At 41.4% G+C, this 16,159-nt stretch overlaps 1 protein-coding gene across 4 annotated transcripts in view; it reads right to left on the bottom strand.

The window, feature by feature from the left end:
- Nucleotides 1-1,427: 1,427 nt before the first annotated feature.
- kat6b (K(lysine) acetyltransferase 6B) overlaps nt 1,428-16,159 on the bottom strand; it is a 221,548-nt gene continuing 206,816 nt past the window's right edge. For all 4 annotated transcript variants that reach the window (XM_063070288.1, XM_063070286.1, XM_063070287.1 and 1 more), the window contains exons 16-17: nt 13,717-14,026; nt 1,428-5,505 (exon numbers count right to left, since the gene is read on the bottom strand). In XM_063070288.1, coding sequence (XP_062926358.1) covers nt 3,131-5,505; nt 13,717-14,026 — 2,685 coding nt within the window. In that variant the 3' untranslated portion in view covers nt 1,428-3,130. The remainder of the gene's footprint in view (nt 5,506-13,716; nt 14,027-16,159) is intronic.

The following is a 16,159-nucleotide window of genomic DNA, read 5'->3' as shown; positions in this document are numbered from 1 at the left end:
TCAGTTTCTTCATCACAAAGAATAATTACTGGACCTATAAGGAAATTATAGGCCAGTTAGCTTAACCTCAGTGGTTGGGAAAGTGTTGGAGTCTATTATTAAGGATGAGGTTTTGGGTTATTTGGAGACTAATGATAAGCCAAGTCAACATAGTTATTGTAGAGGGAAATCTTGCCTGAAAAGTCTGTTAAGAGTTCTTTGAGGAAGTAACAAGCAGGGTGGAGAAAGGAGAGGCAGTGGATGTCATTTACTTGAATTTTCATAAGATATTTGATAAGGTGCCACACATGAGGCTGTTTAACAAGATAAAATCCTATGGCATTAAACGGAAGATACTGGCATGGATAGAGGAACAGCTGACAGGCAGAAGGCAGCAAGTGTGAATAAAAGGGGCCTTTTCTGGTTGGCTGCCAGTATCTAGTGGTGTTCCTCAGGGGGTCAGTTTTGGGACTGCTACTTTTCACATTGTTTGTCAGAGATTTGGATAATGGAATTGATGGCTTTGTGGCAACTTTTGCAGATGATGTGTAGATAGGTGGAGGGGTTGATAATGCTGAGGAAGCAATGTGATTGCAGGAGGACTTAAGACAAATTGGAAGAATGAGCAAAGTGGCAGCTGGAACACAGTGCATCTCAGAAAGGATGTGCTGTGATTGGAGAGTCTATAGGAGGTTCACGAGGATGATCCCGGGAATGAAGGGGTTAATATATGATGAGCTTTAGGCAGCTTTGGGCCTGTACTCACTCAAATTTAGAAGAATGCGGGGGGGGGGTGGGGGCGCGGAGATCTCCTTGAAATCTACCAAATGTTGAAAGGACTAGAAAGGATGTGGAGAGGATATTTCCTATGATGGGGGTATCTAGAACTAGAGGGCACAACCTCAAAATTGAGGGGTGACGTTTTAGAACAGAAGTAAGGAGGAATTTTTTAGCCAGGGGGCGGTGAATCTGTAGAATGCACTGCTACAGACTGTGGTGGAGGCCAAGTCTGTGGGTTTATTTAAGGCAGAAGTTTATCATTTCCTGATCAGTCAGGGCTTCAAAGGATATGGTGTGAAGTCAGGTGTATGGGGTTGACTGGGATCTGGAATTAGCCCCGATGGAATCACGGAGCAGACTTGCTGGGCTGAATGACCTACTTCTGCTCCTACTTGTTATGGTTTTATGGATCTATCAGCTCCACAACGGGATTTCAAAGAACACACTAACGCTGATCCGGCCAGGTGATTACTTCACCTCCACCCAAATCACTGCAGAATCCAGAGAGTTCTTGAGTCAGATTCTTTGCCTTCTCACAAACTACAATTCAGTCAGAATTAGCCCATGTTTTGTATGTGGTTTTGGCAGCCTGAGTCTTGCCACAGTAGGCTGCTGCCAAATACTTTGGAAATGCTGACATTCCCCACTCACAATTTTCCTCTCCAACACCACTTTACATTCCCTCTCATTTCAGTGTCAGCAATCACTGCTCTCTGCATTTGGTTCTTTTGAAATCTAGTTTGCAGCCCACTCACTTCCCTGCTTTCTGGAGTCTTCATTCATTTATTTAACCCAGTTCTGCTCTGAAATTGTGACAATGCTGCTCGACTCGTTCCTCCAGCAGATTGGTTGTAGCTCCATATTCCAGCAGCCTCATGTGTCCATTTATTTTTCATTCTTGCCTGATGCCTTATTTGAACATTTTGAAACATTTTACCATGGTTATATTAATATAAGCAGGAGATTCTAAAAATGTAGCAAAAATGTATGCAAACCTGTAAAAAATGTTAAGTACCTGTTAATCTATCATCACCAACAATATTCTGAAAGTTCAGAGCACAGAAACTCTGTCAATGGGTCAACATAATTTATTCCATGTTAAAATGTACAGCGTCCTTTGAAGTGACTGGCTGGAAGGATAACTGATAAACTCAAGTGCACCTCACTTGTCTGTCTCCTATCTTTATACACGTATCCAGCTTTTCCCTCGCAGGCCTTACAGTCACCATGTGCAAGTACAAAGGCTACAAAAAGTCAGCAATATAAACAGACACAAATACTTTTGCTTTTTACATGCGTTTTGTAAGCATATGTTGGTATATTCACACACTACAGATCTAAAATTTTTTAAAATAGAACTTCAATATTCTCTAAAGATAGAAAAATCTACAGATGGAATGCCAATGAATAGTTAAAGATGTTCATTATTGGGGCAACACATCTCAGAACAGCTACTCAGCCAACAGTTCTGCTGCTGGCTGACATTATTCGTGAAAAAGCTTTGCTTGTCTGAACCCGACATGTACAAATATTTAGATATGATGTTAACACAATTTGTGTGTTCATTTGTCAAACAGAATACTTTGCAATCATTTAAAAAACAGAAAGCTGCCTCACTGAAGAAAAGAAATCAGGTATAAAAAAATGTCTCAATTATACACTGAACATTTTTGCAAGTAACCTTTTCAAAAACTGCCAAATGAACTCAAGGTCCAGCTTTTACAATTTTTACAGTCTCAGAATTAACAAAAATATAGTTTTCATTTTACTTCAAAGCTAGTAAAACCTAATAAAGGCAAAACATAACAAATGGCTTGCTGTTAAACACAATACATTCCTGTTTTACTAAAGGACACACAGTCACAAACAAATTCTTCCACTGATGTTCAGTTGCATGCTGAATTAGCCATCAGCTTCACAAAACTCAAATATACTTGTACTGTATAACAGATATCCCCTACAGCCCCAGGTGTGGCTATGTTGTCTTCTCTGTAAGCTTGTTTGTTCTCAATGTAGAACTGGCCAAACCTTCTCCAAGGGCAATAGGCACATTGAAAGTTTCTAACACACGGCCTGCTGCTTCTGTTTTCACGCATGTTGCAAAGTCGTCATCTGTCCACACCACACACAAAGGAGAACTACAGATACCGCAAAGTGAAAACAAGTCCCACCCAACTTGAATTAAAAAATAAATAAGACTTCCTTCTGTCAACAGATTGAACACAAAGTGCTATTAATAATTTCTTCAAAACTATTTTCTCGTGACAGTTCAGCAAAACAGGTGGTCTTCTCAGTGGATCACCTCACACTCTGCATTTGCTTCCAGCTATGCAGAATCTCCCTGTTATTAATTATCTTATCTGACCCAAATCTACCTCCTCATGTAGGAGCCATTCAAAGGCTGTTTGGTCATGCCGGTGTTGATGTGACTGTAATGAGCTGGTGGCGTATACATCACATTGCCATGAGGTGCACTCTGCATTGGTTGTTGAGTGTATGGCTGACCTCCCATCATGCTCATTTGCATCTGCATGGGGTAGGGGGCAGTTTGATTCATGTAGGCCGGGTTGCCATGGTAACCACTGTTCATCATGGACTGGGTCATCCTGTAGCCATTCATTGCATTCAGGGCATTCACATTCATGGAACTGACATTGTAAGGTGGTGTGGACACCAGACCCATGTTCATGGTGCGCTGCAAGCTGACAGAGCGTGCCGCCGGCTGCATGGCCACAGTGGAGGTGCCACGGCCGTAGAGCTGCTGCTGGTGAGCCACCGACTTGGAGCGAACGGCGACGTGGCTCTTTGTTGGTATCTGTGTTGGCAGTCTCTGAGTGTGAGGGATCCCAATATTGGGAGCTGCCATACTGTGCTGTAGAAGTGGCGACGCTAGGTTCATTGGTGGCGGAGTAAGATTAGGTGGGGGGGTCATTGTTGGTTGTGCTGGAGCTCCCCCAGATAAGGAATGAGGCTGGACAAGGCCAGAATGTGGAGTGGATAGAGAGACACTTGTTGCATAGGAAGTGACGGCAGCTGAGTGACTGTAAGGCAATGGATGATCCATGATTGTGTTAGTTAGCTGTTGCAACTTGGCCAGGCTGAAATTGGCAGATGGCTGTGGATAGCTCCCAGTTCCAAAATCACCTTGACCCATCCTGTCATAGATACTAATGCCTGAGCTTCCGGTTTCGGCAATGTCTGTCAGTTGTATTGCCTGTACAAAACTGGTGGTCATGCCGCACTGTGACAGCTGCTGTGCTTGGTTGTTACTTGGAGACCTTTCAATTATACAATTCTGGGGAGACTTAACAGTGCAGTTTGGTGGGGAATTGATACGGTTCTGCTGCATCATACTACAACTACCATTGATGTTAGTCATCTGCTGAGTTACTGCACAGCTGCCCTGAGTAAGGCTACTGGAAGATATGTTACTAAATGAGCAACTATTCTGTGTGTTGCTGTTGCCACAGACGCTGCTTCCCATGGTTGAGTCATAGCTGCTCGGATTCTCATAGTTTTCTGTTGTGCTCTCAATGCTGCCCAGATCACTGAAGCCACTGTCCACTACCTGTTGTGAATGGTCCGAAACTGATGGGACATCCATCATTGGACTGGTTTCTATGTTCTGTAAAGGTGGTGCAGAGGTGCCACTCTGATCAGGGCTGATCTGAGTGTAGCTGTTCTCAATGGGAGGCACACCAGGGCTGTTCACAGAACGAGCCGACTGGCTGGGGTTTGAATGAACAGATGAAAGGGGACTGCTGTGGTCTGACTGCTGGCTGTCATCCACGTGTGGACTCTGCTCTGTATGAGAGTAATGCTGCAGTGTCTGACAGGCCTCCATGGTCTCTGCACAGTCTTGGTAGGTGTTTACTTGCTCAGTGTTTTCTTGTTCACCATTTTCTTGTGTCAATGACTGAACAGCCTGTGCTGTCTCTGTGTCAGGCACTGCACTGATATGCTGCTCCCTGAATCCAGGGGTCTGCTTTCCATTATTCTTACTATCCTGGCTTCTGGCATGATCTTCACCTGAATCTGGTGTGCACTCTAAGATCTCTTCACGATCATTGCTTTGGTTTTCAGAATCTGGCACGGGTTGAGTATTTTGATCCAACTCATCTTTCTGCTCTGTAGAATTACTTGGAATATTTAACTCTAAGAATGGCTCCTGCTTTGGCGATTCTTCCTCTGGACTTTCTTCCAGTGCTGCAGCACACTCCATGTGGCTGTCATCTTCATCGTCTGCATCATGGCCCTCATTTTGATTCACCTCCTCCTCATCATCATCATCATCATCTTCTTGCTCAGGATTATGAGTTTCATCTTCAGGAACTAGACTAGTAAACTTGTGTTCTTGTATAGTTGGTTCTTCTACAGGTTCCCTTTCCTGACTCAATAGGCAGGTAGATTCTGAGGATTCTACCTTCCGCTCACCTTCAAGTTCATCTCCCTCTGTTATGGAAGGGACTGCCTCACCATGCTGCTCACCAACAGCTGTCTGTTCAGACACTACATACTTCTCCTCTGGTGCGACATGTTGCTCAGGCTCAAGGGGAGTTTCTGGTGGTGTATACAGGTTGAGTTTAAAGCCAGTTTTATTCTCAGCTTTACGCTTCCATTTAGCTGGACCACGCTTCACTCCTTTTGGCCAACCTTTTTTGCGTTTCACAACTCTCGCTACAGGCTCAGAATCAACAGAGTTTTCCTCAGTGTTCTCTTTTGAAGAGATATCAGTATTTGCTTTATCTGGGCAAGAAAAAAAGAAACTTGTTTTAAGTGCTTACTGCTACCCAGTTGAATAACATCGGCGATTAAAATATGTACAGTTCATGTTAGTGCAGCAAATTAAATAAAACATCGCTTGTAAAGATAACAAGAATGATCTATTATTATATAAAGTGATTTCTGCTCTAATAAAGGCAAATCTCAATTGAAATTTTATATTCACATGGAAATAGTCTTTTATATATTGTTTGCATCTAAATAATTTATCAGGTTAAAGGATTAACAAAACGCTCACTAAATTGATAAATCTCATAAAGATGAGTGATATCATTAATTAAGGCAGAATTAAATCAAACAAGAAATGCCAACATTTAGACCACTTTACATCAGTTACAAAGAACCTAGTTTGGTTATCTGTTTTGTGACTAGACTATTTGACCACTGATATTTTTAATTACTTTGGCACAACGTTGTGGCTCCTGATAACCATCCAGTGCCTCCTTTTCAAAGCGTGATGTGGACATGAGTTCACTAAGTGATTATGCTATTTGCAGTGCTTGGAAAGCCTGACTTTTGGGTGAGGTATCAGAGGCTGTGCCGAAGAACCATACCCCATTAACAAATCAAGGCCTTTGCATGAAAATGGATGTAAAGAGGAAGTTAGACTTTTGGGAGAGTATTTATGCTGTTTGGGTTTCTAAAGGTCAATTATTGCAAAGGAGGTGATTCATACTGAATTAACACCACTGCTCCATGCATTATATAGGACATTCCTGAGACTGCACCTGGAGAATTATATGCAGTTCTAGCATGTGATGAAGCCAGAGTTGATGCAGCAAAGGTTCACAAGATTACTGCCAGGACTGGAGGGTTCAGTTTAGAAGGAAAGACTGGAAAGGGTGGTACTGTTGACTCTGGAGTGACGGGGGCTAAGGTTTATAAAGTCAGAAGAGGAATGGAAAAGATGGATGGTTATGGCCTTTTTCTCAGGGTAGAGTTGTCTAAAACCAGAGAGCATAGGTTTAAGATGAGAGGGGAAAGACTTAAAGAGAATCTGAGGTGCAACCTTCTCACATGGTTGGTATAAGGAACGAGCTGGTAAGAGATGTGTACAATTACAATGTTTAAAAGATATTTAAACAAGTACTTGGATAAGAAATTTTTAGCAAGATATGGGCCACATGCAGGTGCGTGGAATTTTAGCAAGTTGGTTAGAATGAACAAGCTGGGGGACAGGGCCTAATGAGTTACTTCATTCAGTAGGGCAAGGTGAAAATAAGAGTACCAAAGAGTTACCAGTATGCACTCTTGCACAAGCTTAATCTGTGATATTGTGCAAAGTAATTCTCAATGTTGTACATGAAGCTAATTATATCAGCTCTAATGATCACTTTAGGGCTAGTAAATATTTAAAACCATAAGGCCATAAGATATAGGAGCAGAAGTAGGCCATGCAGCCCATCAGGTCTGCTCCGCCATTCAATCATAGGCTGATCCAATTCTTCTAGTCATCCTCACTCCCCTGCCTTCCCCATACCCTTTGATGCCCCAGCTAATCTAGAACCTATCGATCTCTGCCTTGAAGAGAGAAATCAGGGAGTTGAGTAGGAAGCTGAAAAGCAGGACCTCCAGGGTAGTAATCTCAGGATTGCTGCCTGTGCCATGTGCTAACGAGCGCAAGAATAGCATGATCAGGGATATTAAAGCGTGGCTGAGAGACTGGTGTAGGGAGCAGGGCTTCGGGTTTCTGGATCATTAGGGCCTCATCTGGGGGAGTAATGACCTGTACAAAAAGGATGGGTTACACCTGAACCCAAGGGGGTCTGATATCCTAGCAGGCAGGTTTAATAGAGCTGTTTGGGAGGGTTCAAACGAATTTGGCAGGGGGATGGGAACCGGAGTGATAGGGCTGAGGAAGGGGAAAACAGAAATAAATCAGATAGTGTGCAACAGAGATGACAGAAAAGGCAGGCAGGAGATGAGGCATAATCACAGCCAGTGGGATGAGTTACAGGGCAATAGAGGTCTGATGCAGTTAACACAGGAAGCAACAAATACTGGACTGAAGATGTTATATTTGAATGCATGCAGCATTAGAAATAAAATGAACAATCTTGAAATTCAGCTACAGACTGGTAAGTATGATGTTGTGGTCACCTCTGAAACTTGGCTAAAGGATGGCTGCCATTTGGAGCTGAACATCCAAGGGTATACGGTGTATCGGAAAGATAGGTTAGAAGGCAGAGGGGGTGGTGTAGCTCTGTGTATAAGAAATAATATTAAATCATTAGAAAGGGTTAAGGTGTAGAGTCTCTATGAGCTCAATTAAGAAATGGCAAGGGTAAAAGGACTCTAATGGCAGTTGTATACAGGCCTCCGAACAGCAGCTGGGATGTGTATTACAAATTACAGCAGGAGATAGAAAAGGCATGTCAGAAGGGCAATGTCATGATAATCATTGGGGATTTTAACATGAAAATGGATTGAGAAAACCAGGCCAGTACTGGACCTCATTGTTGTTGAGCCCACTTGGGGATCAGCTGTGCTGGATTGGGTGTTGTGCAATGATCTGAAGGTGATAAGAGAGCTTAAATTTAAGGAACCCTTAGGGAACAGTGATCGAGTTCACTTTGAAATTTGAGAAGCAGAAACTAAATTCCAATGTGCCGGTATTTCAGTGGAATAAAGGAAATTATAATGGCATGAAAGGGGAACTATCCAAGGTTGACTGGAAGGAGACACTGGCAGGAAGGACAGCAGAACAGCAATGGCTGGAGTTTCTGCGAAAAATGAAGGAAGTGCAAGACAGATATATTCCAAATAAGAAATTTTCAAATGAAAGAAGGACACTACTATGGCTGACAATTGAAGTCAGAGCCAAAGTAAAAGCAAAAGAGAGGGCATACAAGGAAGCCAAAGCAACTGGGAAGATAAAGGATTGATTGGGCTTTTAAAAATTTTCAGAAGGAAACTAAGGTCATTAGGAAGGAAAAGATGAATTATGAAAGGAAGCTGGCGACTAATATCAAAGGAGACACTAAAAGCTTTTTTAAGTATATAAAGGGTAAACGGGAGTTGAGGGTAGATATAGGACCAATAGAAAATGACGCTGGAGATATTGTAATGAGAGATGCAGAGATGGCAGAGGAACTGAATGCATATTTTGCATAATTTTTCACAGTGGAAGACATCTGCAGTATACCAGACATTCAAGAGTGTCAGGGAAGTGAAGTATGTACAGTGAAAATTACGACTGAGAAGGTGCTCAGGAAGCTTAGTGGTGGATAAATCTCCTGGACCTGATGGAATGCACCCTCGGGTTCTGAAGGAAGTAGCTAGAGAGATTGCGGAGGCATTAACAATGATCTTTCAAGAATCAAAAGATTCTGGCATTGTACCGGATGACTGGAAAATTGCAAATGTTACTCCACTATTTAAGGAGGGTGGGAGGCAGGAGAAAGGAAACTATAGACATGTTAGCCTGATATCAGTGATTGGAAAGTTGCTAGAATTGATTGTTAGGGATGAGATTACGGAGTACCTGGATGTACATGACAAGATAGGCCAAAGCCAGCATGGTTTGCTAAAAGGAAAATCCAGCCTGACTAACCTACTGCAATTTTTTGAGGAAATTACAAGCAGGGTAGACAAAGGAGATGCAGTAGCTGTGGTATGCTTCGATTTTCAGAAGGCCTTTGACAAGGTGTCGCACTTGAGGCTGCTTTGCTAGGTAAGTTCCCATGGAATTACAGGGGAGTTATTAGCATGTGTGGAGCATTGGCTGATGGGCAGAAAACAGAGAGTGGGAATAAAGGGATCCTATTCTGGCTGGCTCCTGGTTACCAGTGGAGTTCCACATGGGTCAGTGTTGGGACCACTGCTTTTTACAACGTATGTCAATGATTTGGACTATGGGATTAATTGATTTGTGGCTAAATTTGCCAAGGATACAAAGATAGGTGCAGGAACAGGTAGTGCTGAGGAAACAGAGAGCCTGCAGAGAGACTTAGATAGTTTAGCGGAATGGGCAAAGAAGTCACAAATGAAATACAATGTTGGAAGGTGTATGGGCATGCACTTTGGTGGAAGAAATAAACGGGCAGACTATTATTTAGATGGGGAGAGAATTCAACATGCAGAGATGCAAAGGGATTTGAGAGTCCTTGAGCAGGATGCCCTAAAGGTTACCCTCCGGTTGAGTAGGTGGTGAGGAAGGCAAATACAATGTTGGCACTCATTTGTAGAGGTGTAGAATATTAGAGCAGGGGTGTGATGTTGAGGCTCTATAAGGCACTTGTGAGACCACACTTGGAATATTGTGTGCAGTTTTGGGCTCCTTATTTTAGAAAGGATTTACTGACATTGAAGAGGGTTCAGAGGGGATTCACGAGAATGATTACAGGAATGAAAGGGTTGCTGTATGAGGAATGTCTGGCAGCTCTTGGACTGTATTCCCTGGAGTTCAGGAGAATGTGGGGGGATCTCATGGAAACATTCTGAATGTTAAAAGGCCTGAACAATTTAGATATGGCAAAATTATTTCCCATGGTAGGGGAATCCAGGACAAGAGGGCATGACTTCAGGATTGAAGGACGTCCATTTAGGACAGCGATGCGTTGAAATTACTTTTGTCAGAGAGGGGTAAATTTGTGGAATTTGTTGCCATAAGTGGTTGAGGAGGCCAAGTCACTGGGTGCATTTAAGGCAAAAATAGATAGGTTCTTGATTAGCTAGGGCATCAAAGGACATGGGGAGAAGGCAGGGGAGTGGGGATGACTGGAAGAATTGGATCAGCCCATGATTGAATGGCGGAGCAGACTCAATGAGCCAAACGGCCTACTCTGCTCCTATATCTTATGGTCTAAATGCACCTAATGACTTGGCCTCCACAACCACTCTTGGCAACAAATTCCACAGATTTACCACCCTCTGAGTGAAGTAATATCTCCGCATCTCTGTTCTAACTGGACATCCTTCAATCCTGGAGTCGTGCCCTCTTGTCCTAGACTCCCCTACCATGGGAAATAATTTTGCCATATCTAATCTGTTCAGGCCTTTTAACATTCGGAATGTTTCTATGAGATCCCCCCACATTCTCCTGAACTCCAGGGAACACAGCCCAAGAGCTGCCAGACATTCCTCATACGGCATCCCTTTCACTCCTGGAATCATTCTCTTGAATCTTCTGAACCTTCTCCAATGTCAGTAAATCCTTTCTAAAATAAGGAGCCCAAAATTGCACATAATACTCCAAGTGTGGTCTCACAGGTGCCTTATAGAGCCTCAACATCACATCCCTGCTCTTATATTCCATACCTTTAGAAATGAATGTCAACATTGCATTCGCTTTCTGCACCACTGACTCAACCTGGAGGTTAACCTTTAGGGTATCTTGCACAAAGACTCCCAAGTCCCTTTGCATCTCTGCATTTTGAATTCTCTCCCCATCTAAATAACAGTCTGCCCGTTTATTTCTTCCACCAAAGTGCATGACCATACACTTTCCAATATTGTATTTTATTTACCACTTCTTTGCCCGACTATGACTATGACTATTCCCCAAAACTATCTAAGTCTCTCTGCAGGCTCTCTATTTCCTCAACACTACCTGCTCCTCCACCTATATTTGTATCATCGGCAAATTTAGCCACAAATCCATTAATTCCATAGTCCAAATCAATGACATACATTGTAAAGAACAGCGGTCCCAACACTGACCCCTGTGGAACTCCACTCGTAATGGCAGCCAGCCAGAATAGGATCCCTTTATTCCCACTCTGTTTTCTGCTGATCAGCCAATGCTCCACTCATGCTAGTAACTTCCCTGTAATTCCATGGGCTCTTAACTTGCTAAGCAGCCTCATATGCGGCACCTTGTCAAAGGCCCTCTGAAAATTGAAGTACACATCTACTGCATCTCCTTTGTCTACTCTGCTTGTAATTTCCTCAAGAAATAGCAGTAGGTTAGTCAGGCAGGATTTTCCTTTTAGCAAACTATGCTGGCTTTGGCCTATCTTGTCATGTGCTTCCAGGTACTCCGTAATCTTATCCCTAACAATCAATTCCAACAACTTCCCAACCACCGATGTCAGGCTAACAGGTCTATAGTTTCCTTTCTGCTGCTTCCCACCCTTTTTAAATAGTGGAGTAACATTTGCAATTTTCAAGTCATCTGGTACAATGTCAGAGGCTACTGATTCTTGAAAGATCATTGTCAATGGCTCCGCAATCTCTCCAGCAACTTCCTTCAGAACCCTTGCTATTTTGCTATCTTACTATTTAACAGCAAGCTAAAATATAATGCAGAAGGGATTATCATTTGCGCCATATTCTATAAAGAAGGAATATACTGTGTTACCCAACTAAAGAATACCCACAGATTTATTACTGATGGCATATCAAATATTTGTTAAGTGCTTGAATCCTCTACATTCTTCGCTAAAGCTAAGCTATTACTATGATCATTGGCAAAAGGTATGGATTTCTTTATGTCCTCTAGGTTCTAGGTCTGTTCTGTGGCTGAGAATAGGCCACTGATAAGGAGTTACTGAAGTAAGGATTTACTGGATAAAATATTGCAAACTGAACATATTTAGAAATGGACTGGAGTATTTATTTAGTCAAAATGTATTAAAAAATGAAAGGTATTTTCTTCGCTTTCTCTCACATCATGGCATCCTGTATGAAGCAGCAATTCATCTGCCTTTTTAAACGGATGGGACATTGAAAATGCTAGTACAAAATTAACTTATCCGTTTAACTGGGGCACACTTTGGGCTGAGTACCATCACAAAGTAGCAAACCTGACATTTAGAATCCAGCTTGTGAGGGAACCACATGTAAAGTTCATGTTCCACTACAGCCTGGGGCACTACACATGGCTTCACTGTGTACTAGGTCACTAAAAACACCAACACAACGGACAAGACTTCCAGGAGATAGATAAAAGAAAAAAAAATCCAGTAAAAGAGCAGTTACCGCATCTAAAATTAATTTTATAAAAATATACTTTTGAGGAATAAATTATCTTTTATATAAAAAATGCATCTGACTGCACTGTTCGCAGTATTTTACTGTGATCCAGACCATTATTTAGGCCTTTACAAAAATCCTTTTTAAACTGAAACCACTCTCGTTTACAATTCAATCATACAAATAGTTATACATTATTGGTGCAGTACACACTTTCATACATCTCTAGATTGTTCACACAATGTACATGGTCATACATTTATACATGTTAGTACAATGTACAAGCTCAGATATTTAACACCAAAAGCACACTGTTCACTGCCATACTTCTATAATCATCATTACAGTGATCACTGTGAACCAGTTACATATTGTTAGTATAACATACACTGCGCACATTAAGATGAGCAGAGCTGAACCTAACAGTGGTGTATAAATAGTGGAGAGGAATAATTCTGTTGAATTGGTCTAGAGGCTGTTATGCTAATGATAATAGAATCTTTCTGCTTGAATTATAGTGTTTGTAAATCTCGTCAAATGGATTAATGCATGTACATTTCATACAGCCATTTACTGATAGTCTGTTTCACACAGAACACTGTGACACAATACAGCAGACAATGTTAAGTCTGACTTTAATTAATGTTCGGTGGGTTTTTAGATTTTTGGGTATATTTGGAAAGTATGAAAAAATTGTATCAAGAAAGTACAATTTCTAGTAATCTGCAGAGGGTTTAAGATCATATTTATGTAAATTGAAGGGATGCATTATATCAAAAGATTGATTTTAATTTGCTATAGATAGAAATGGTGTTAGATTTCTACTGGTGAAGGATGGTGGTTGCAGACGTATGTATGGAGATATGGTGCACACATTCACAGTAATGTGTACAGATTCAAACATAGCCAAACTCTGCTGTGTATTCAGTTGCTATCAACTTTATTGGGTGGTTTCTCGATTTAAGAAGATCTGCCTAAATTCTGATATGCGGATTCTAAGCAGAATCTTACTGACAGCTGGAGTGCCGGACCCAAGTACAAGGTTCAACCCAGAAACAGAAAGTTAGATGCCCTCTAACATTTTAAATTGGGGATTCTGCTCTTCTACTTTCCTTGTTTAAATGCCAGCCTTAGAATGACCTCCCTCCTTCTCCCTTACTGTCACAGCTACTTCAAAGCTTTTAAATCTTCTGTTTAAAGTCTTTATTATTATCCAAAAGTGGAGAATTATGTTAACAGTTAGTCATGATAGTTTTGTACCTGTATGCTGTTCTTTCTCAGGAGTTTCATCTGCACTTTTACAGAAATCTTCTCCTTCATCTGACTGATTCCTCGTTTTTAAGTCCAAACTGCCACAGCGATGCTTGAAGTAATTCTTCTCTTCATCATCACAATCATAATCCTCCTCTTCTTCACAAGTAGGTTCCAAGCAAAGCATTTGACCCTCATTATCAGAGTTCTCAAAGGCTTCATGAAGTACCTCAGTTGTTTCAGAAATAGTCTCAGTGGTAACACTGCTGTTGTGTCTCCGCCGCTTCCGCCCCCTCTTCTTTCTGTGGGTATGTGGCCTCTGCAAAGCCAGAGTTCTCCCGTTAATACACTTATTTTACCACTTGTACTCCCAACACTTCGAGCAGACTAAACACAGTGAACACCAACAGTGAAAATTTAACTCACTGATACACGAATAGGACAAACAAATTACTGTTGTTGGCTTCTGGAAATGGATTTCACTGTGAAGAAATATGAATTCACAAGGTCTGGGTCCATGGAGGATTAGAGAAATAGGGGTTCTTTGCCTCATTGACTCTGTATCAACCAGCAATTAGCCATTTATACAGATCCCCATTTTATTTTCCCACTTTCTCTTTAGCTTCCCCCCCCACCCCCAAGATTCCACCACACACCTGCACATTAGAGTTGATTTGCCTATAAACCCATATAACTCATGCAGCCACAGGACCATGTGTCTAATTTGCTGAGGAAACCAATAGATCTGAGCACCTACTTATATAAATCCACATTATAAACCAATTAAAGCTTTCAAACAAATAGGAAATGCTACATCAACATCAACTGAAATTTTGGCTTTTATGGCAACAGTGTTGAACTATAGAAAGAATAACATTATGCTTTATTTGTATAGAGCCCTGGGCTGAAGACTCTGACTGATATGTACAATTTATACACTGAACTCTAAAAGAATAACCCAAATTCACTGAAATGATTCCAAGAGGTTAAAAGGGCAAATTACAATTAAAATTTTGTTTGTGTCCTCTTACGGAAAACATTGGGAGATCTCCTAAAGAGTTACAAACACACAAATAATTGAAATTTAAAACAGAGAACAGTTTCTCGGGGCAAGATACTATAAAGTTCTTTGAAATAACGTCATTGGCAGATGAGGGAATGATAAAGCACATGTGAAAATATTGAAATTATGTATACCTGAAGTCCATAAACTACATCATGAAATAGTAAAACTTTCTAAAACAAATCTTGTCATTTTGTCATTAGAAAAAAAAAATGACTTTTTTGTTGAGAAAATGTAGGCTGTGAGATAATCACATGTAACTCAGAAGACCAGGGATCTAGGTATTCTAACACATGATCCACATAAAGTTAGCAGGCAGGTCAAACAAGTACAGTCGGCTCTCCGTATCCGCGGGTTCCGCATCCGCGGATTGAAAATATTTGAAAAAAAATTCCAGAAAGTTCCAAAAAGCAAAGCTTGAATTTGCCGCACGCCGAGCACTACACTGAATCCACGCGAGTGAAGTGATGTGTAGGCATACCCTGCTGTAGCCTCCCGCCATTTCATAGATCCTCAGTCTCTCTCCAGCACTTGTTGATTGACCATTGTTCGTCTCGTGTCTTGTTCATTTGCTACTTGTGTTGTGAGCGAGAGGAAAGAGTTTAAGGCTAGTAAGGGATGGCTGGCTAGCTATGTAAAGCACTACAGCCTCAAGAACTTAAAGATCACGGGAGAATCGGCACTGGCTGATGCCGTGGCAGCATCAGTGTTCCCAGAAGAGCTACGATGGTTGCGTCTGTACTGAACATGTACAGACTTTTTTTTCTTGTCATTATTCCCTAAACAATACAGTATAACAACTATTTACATAGCATTTACATTGTATTAGGTATTATAAGGAATCCAGAGATGATTTAAAGTATACGGGAGGATGTGCATAGGTTATATGCAAATACTACGCCATTTTATATAAGGGACTTGAGCACCTGCGGATTTTGGTATCCGCGGGGGGTCCTGGAACCAATCCCCCGCGGATACCCAGGGACGACTGCAATTGAGAAGGCATGGTGAAGGCATTGGAGTTTAAGAATAGGGAAGTTTTGTTGCAGTTGTATATGGTGTTGCTGAGGTCACAGTTTTGTTTCCTTACCTAATAAAGAATATAGTAGCATTGAAAACATGTACCAAGATACAGTAAAAAGTTTGTCTTGCATACTGCTTATAAAGATCAAATCATAGACATTGCAGATACAATAGGGTACATGGAGCTTAGAAAAATAGAGGGCTATGGGTAATCTCTAAAGTAAGTACATGTTTGGCACAGCATTGTGGGTCAAAGGGCCTGTACTGTGCTGCAGGTTTTCTATGTTCTACATCATCTTGAGGTAGAATAAGGTAAAATGATAGCAAAGCAGAATGAAGTGTAAAAGATACCGAAAAAGTTTAATG

Source organism: Mobula hypostoma, chromosome 18, assembly GCF_963921235.1.
Source record: "Mobula hypostoma chromosome 18, sMobHyp1.1, whole genome shotgun sequence".
NCBI classification, from domain to species: domain Eukaryota; kingdom Metazoa; phylum Chordata; class Chondrichthyes; order Myliobatiformes; family Myliobatidae; genus Mobula; species Mobula hypostoma.
The sequence above is the reverse complement of the archived record's forward strand: the minus strand, read 5'-3'. Positions and strand labels throughout refer to the sequence as shown.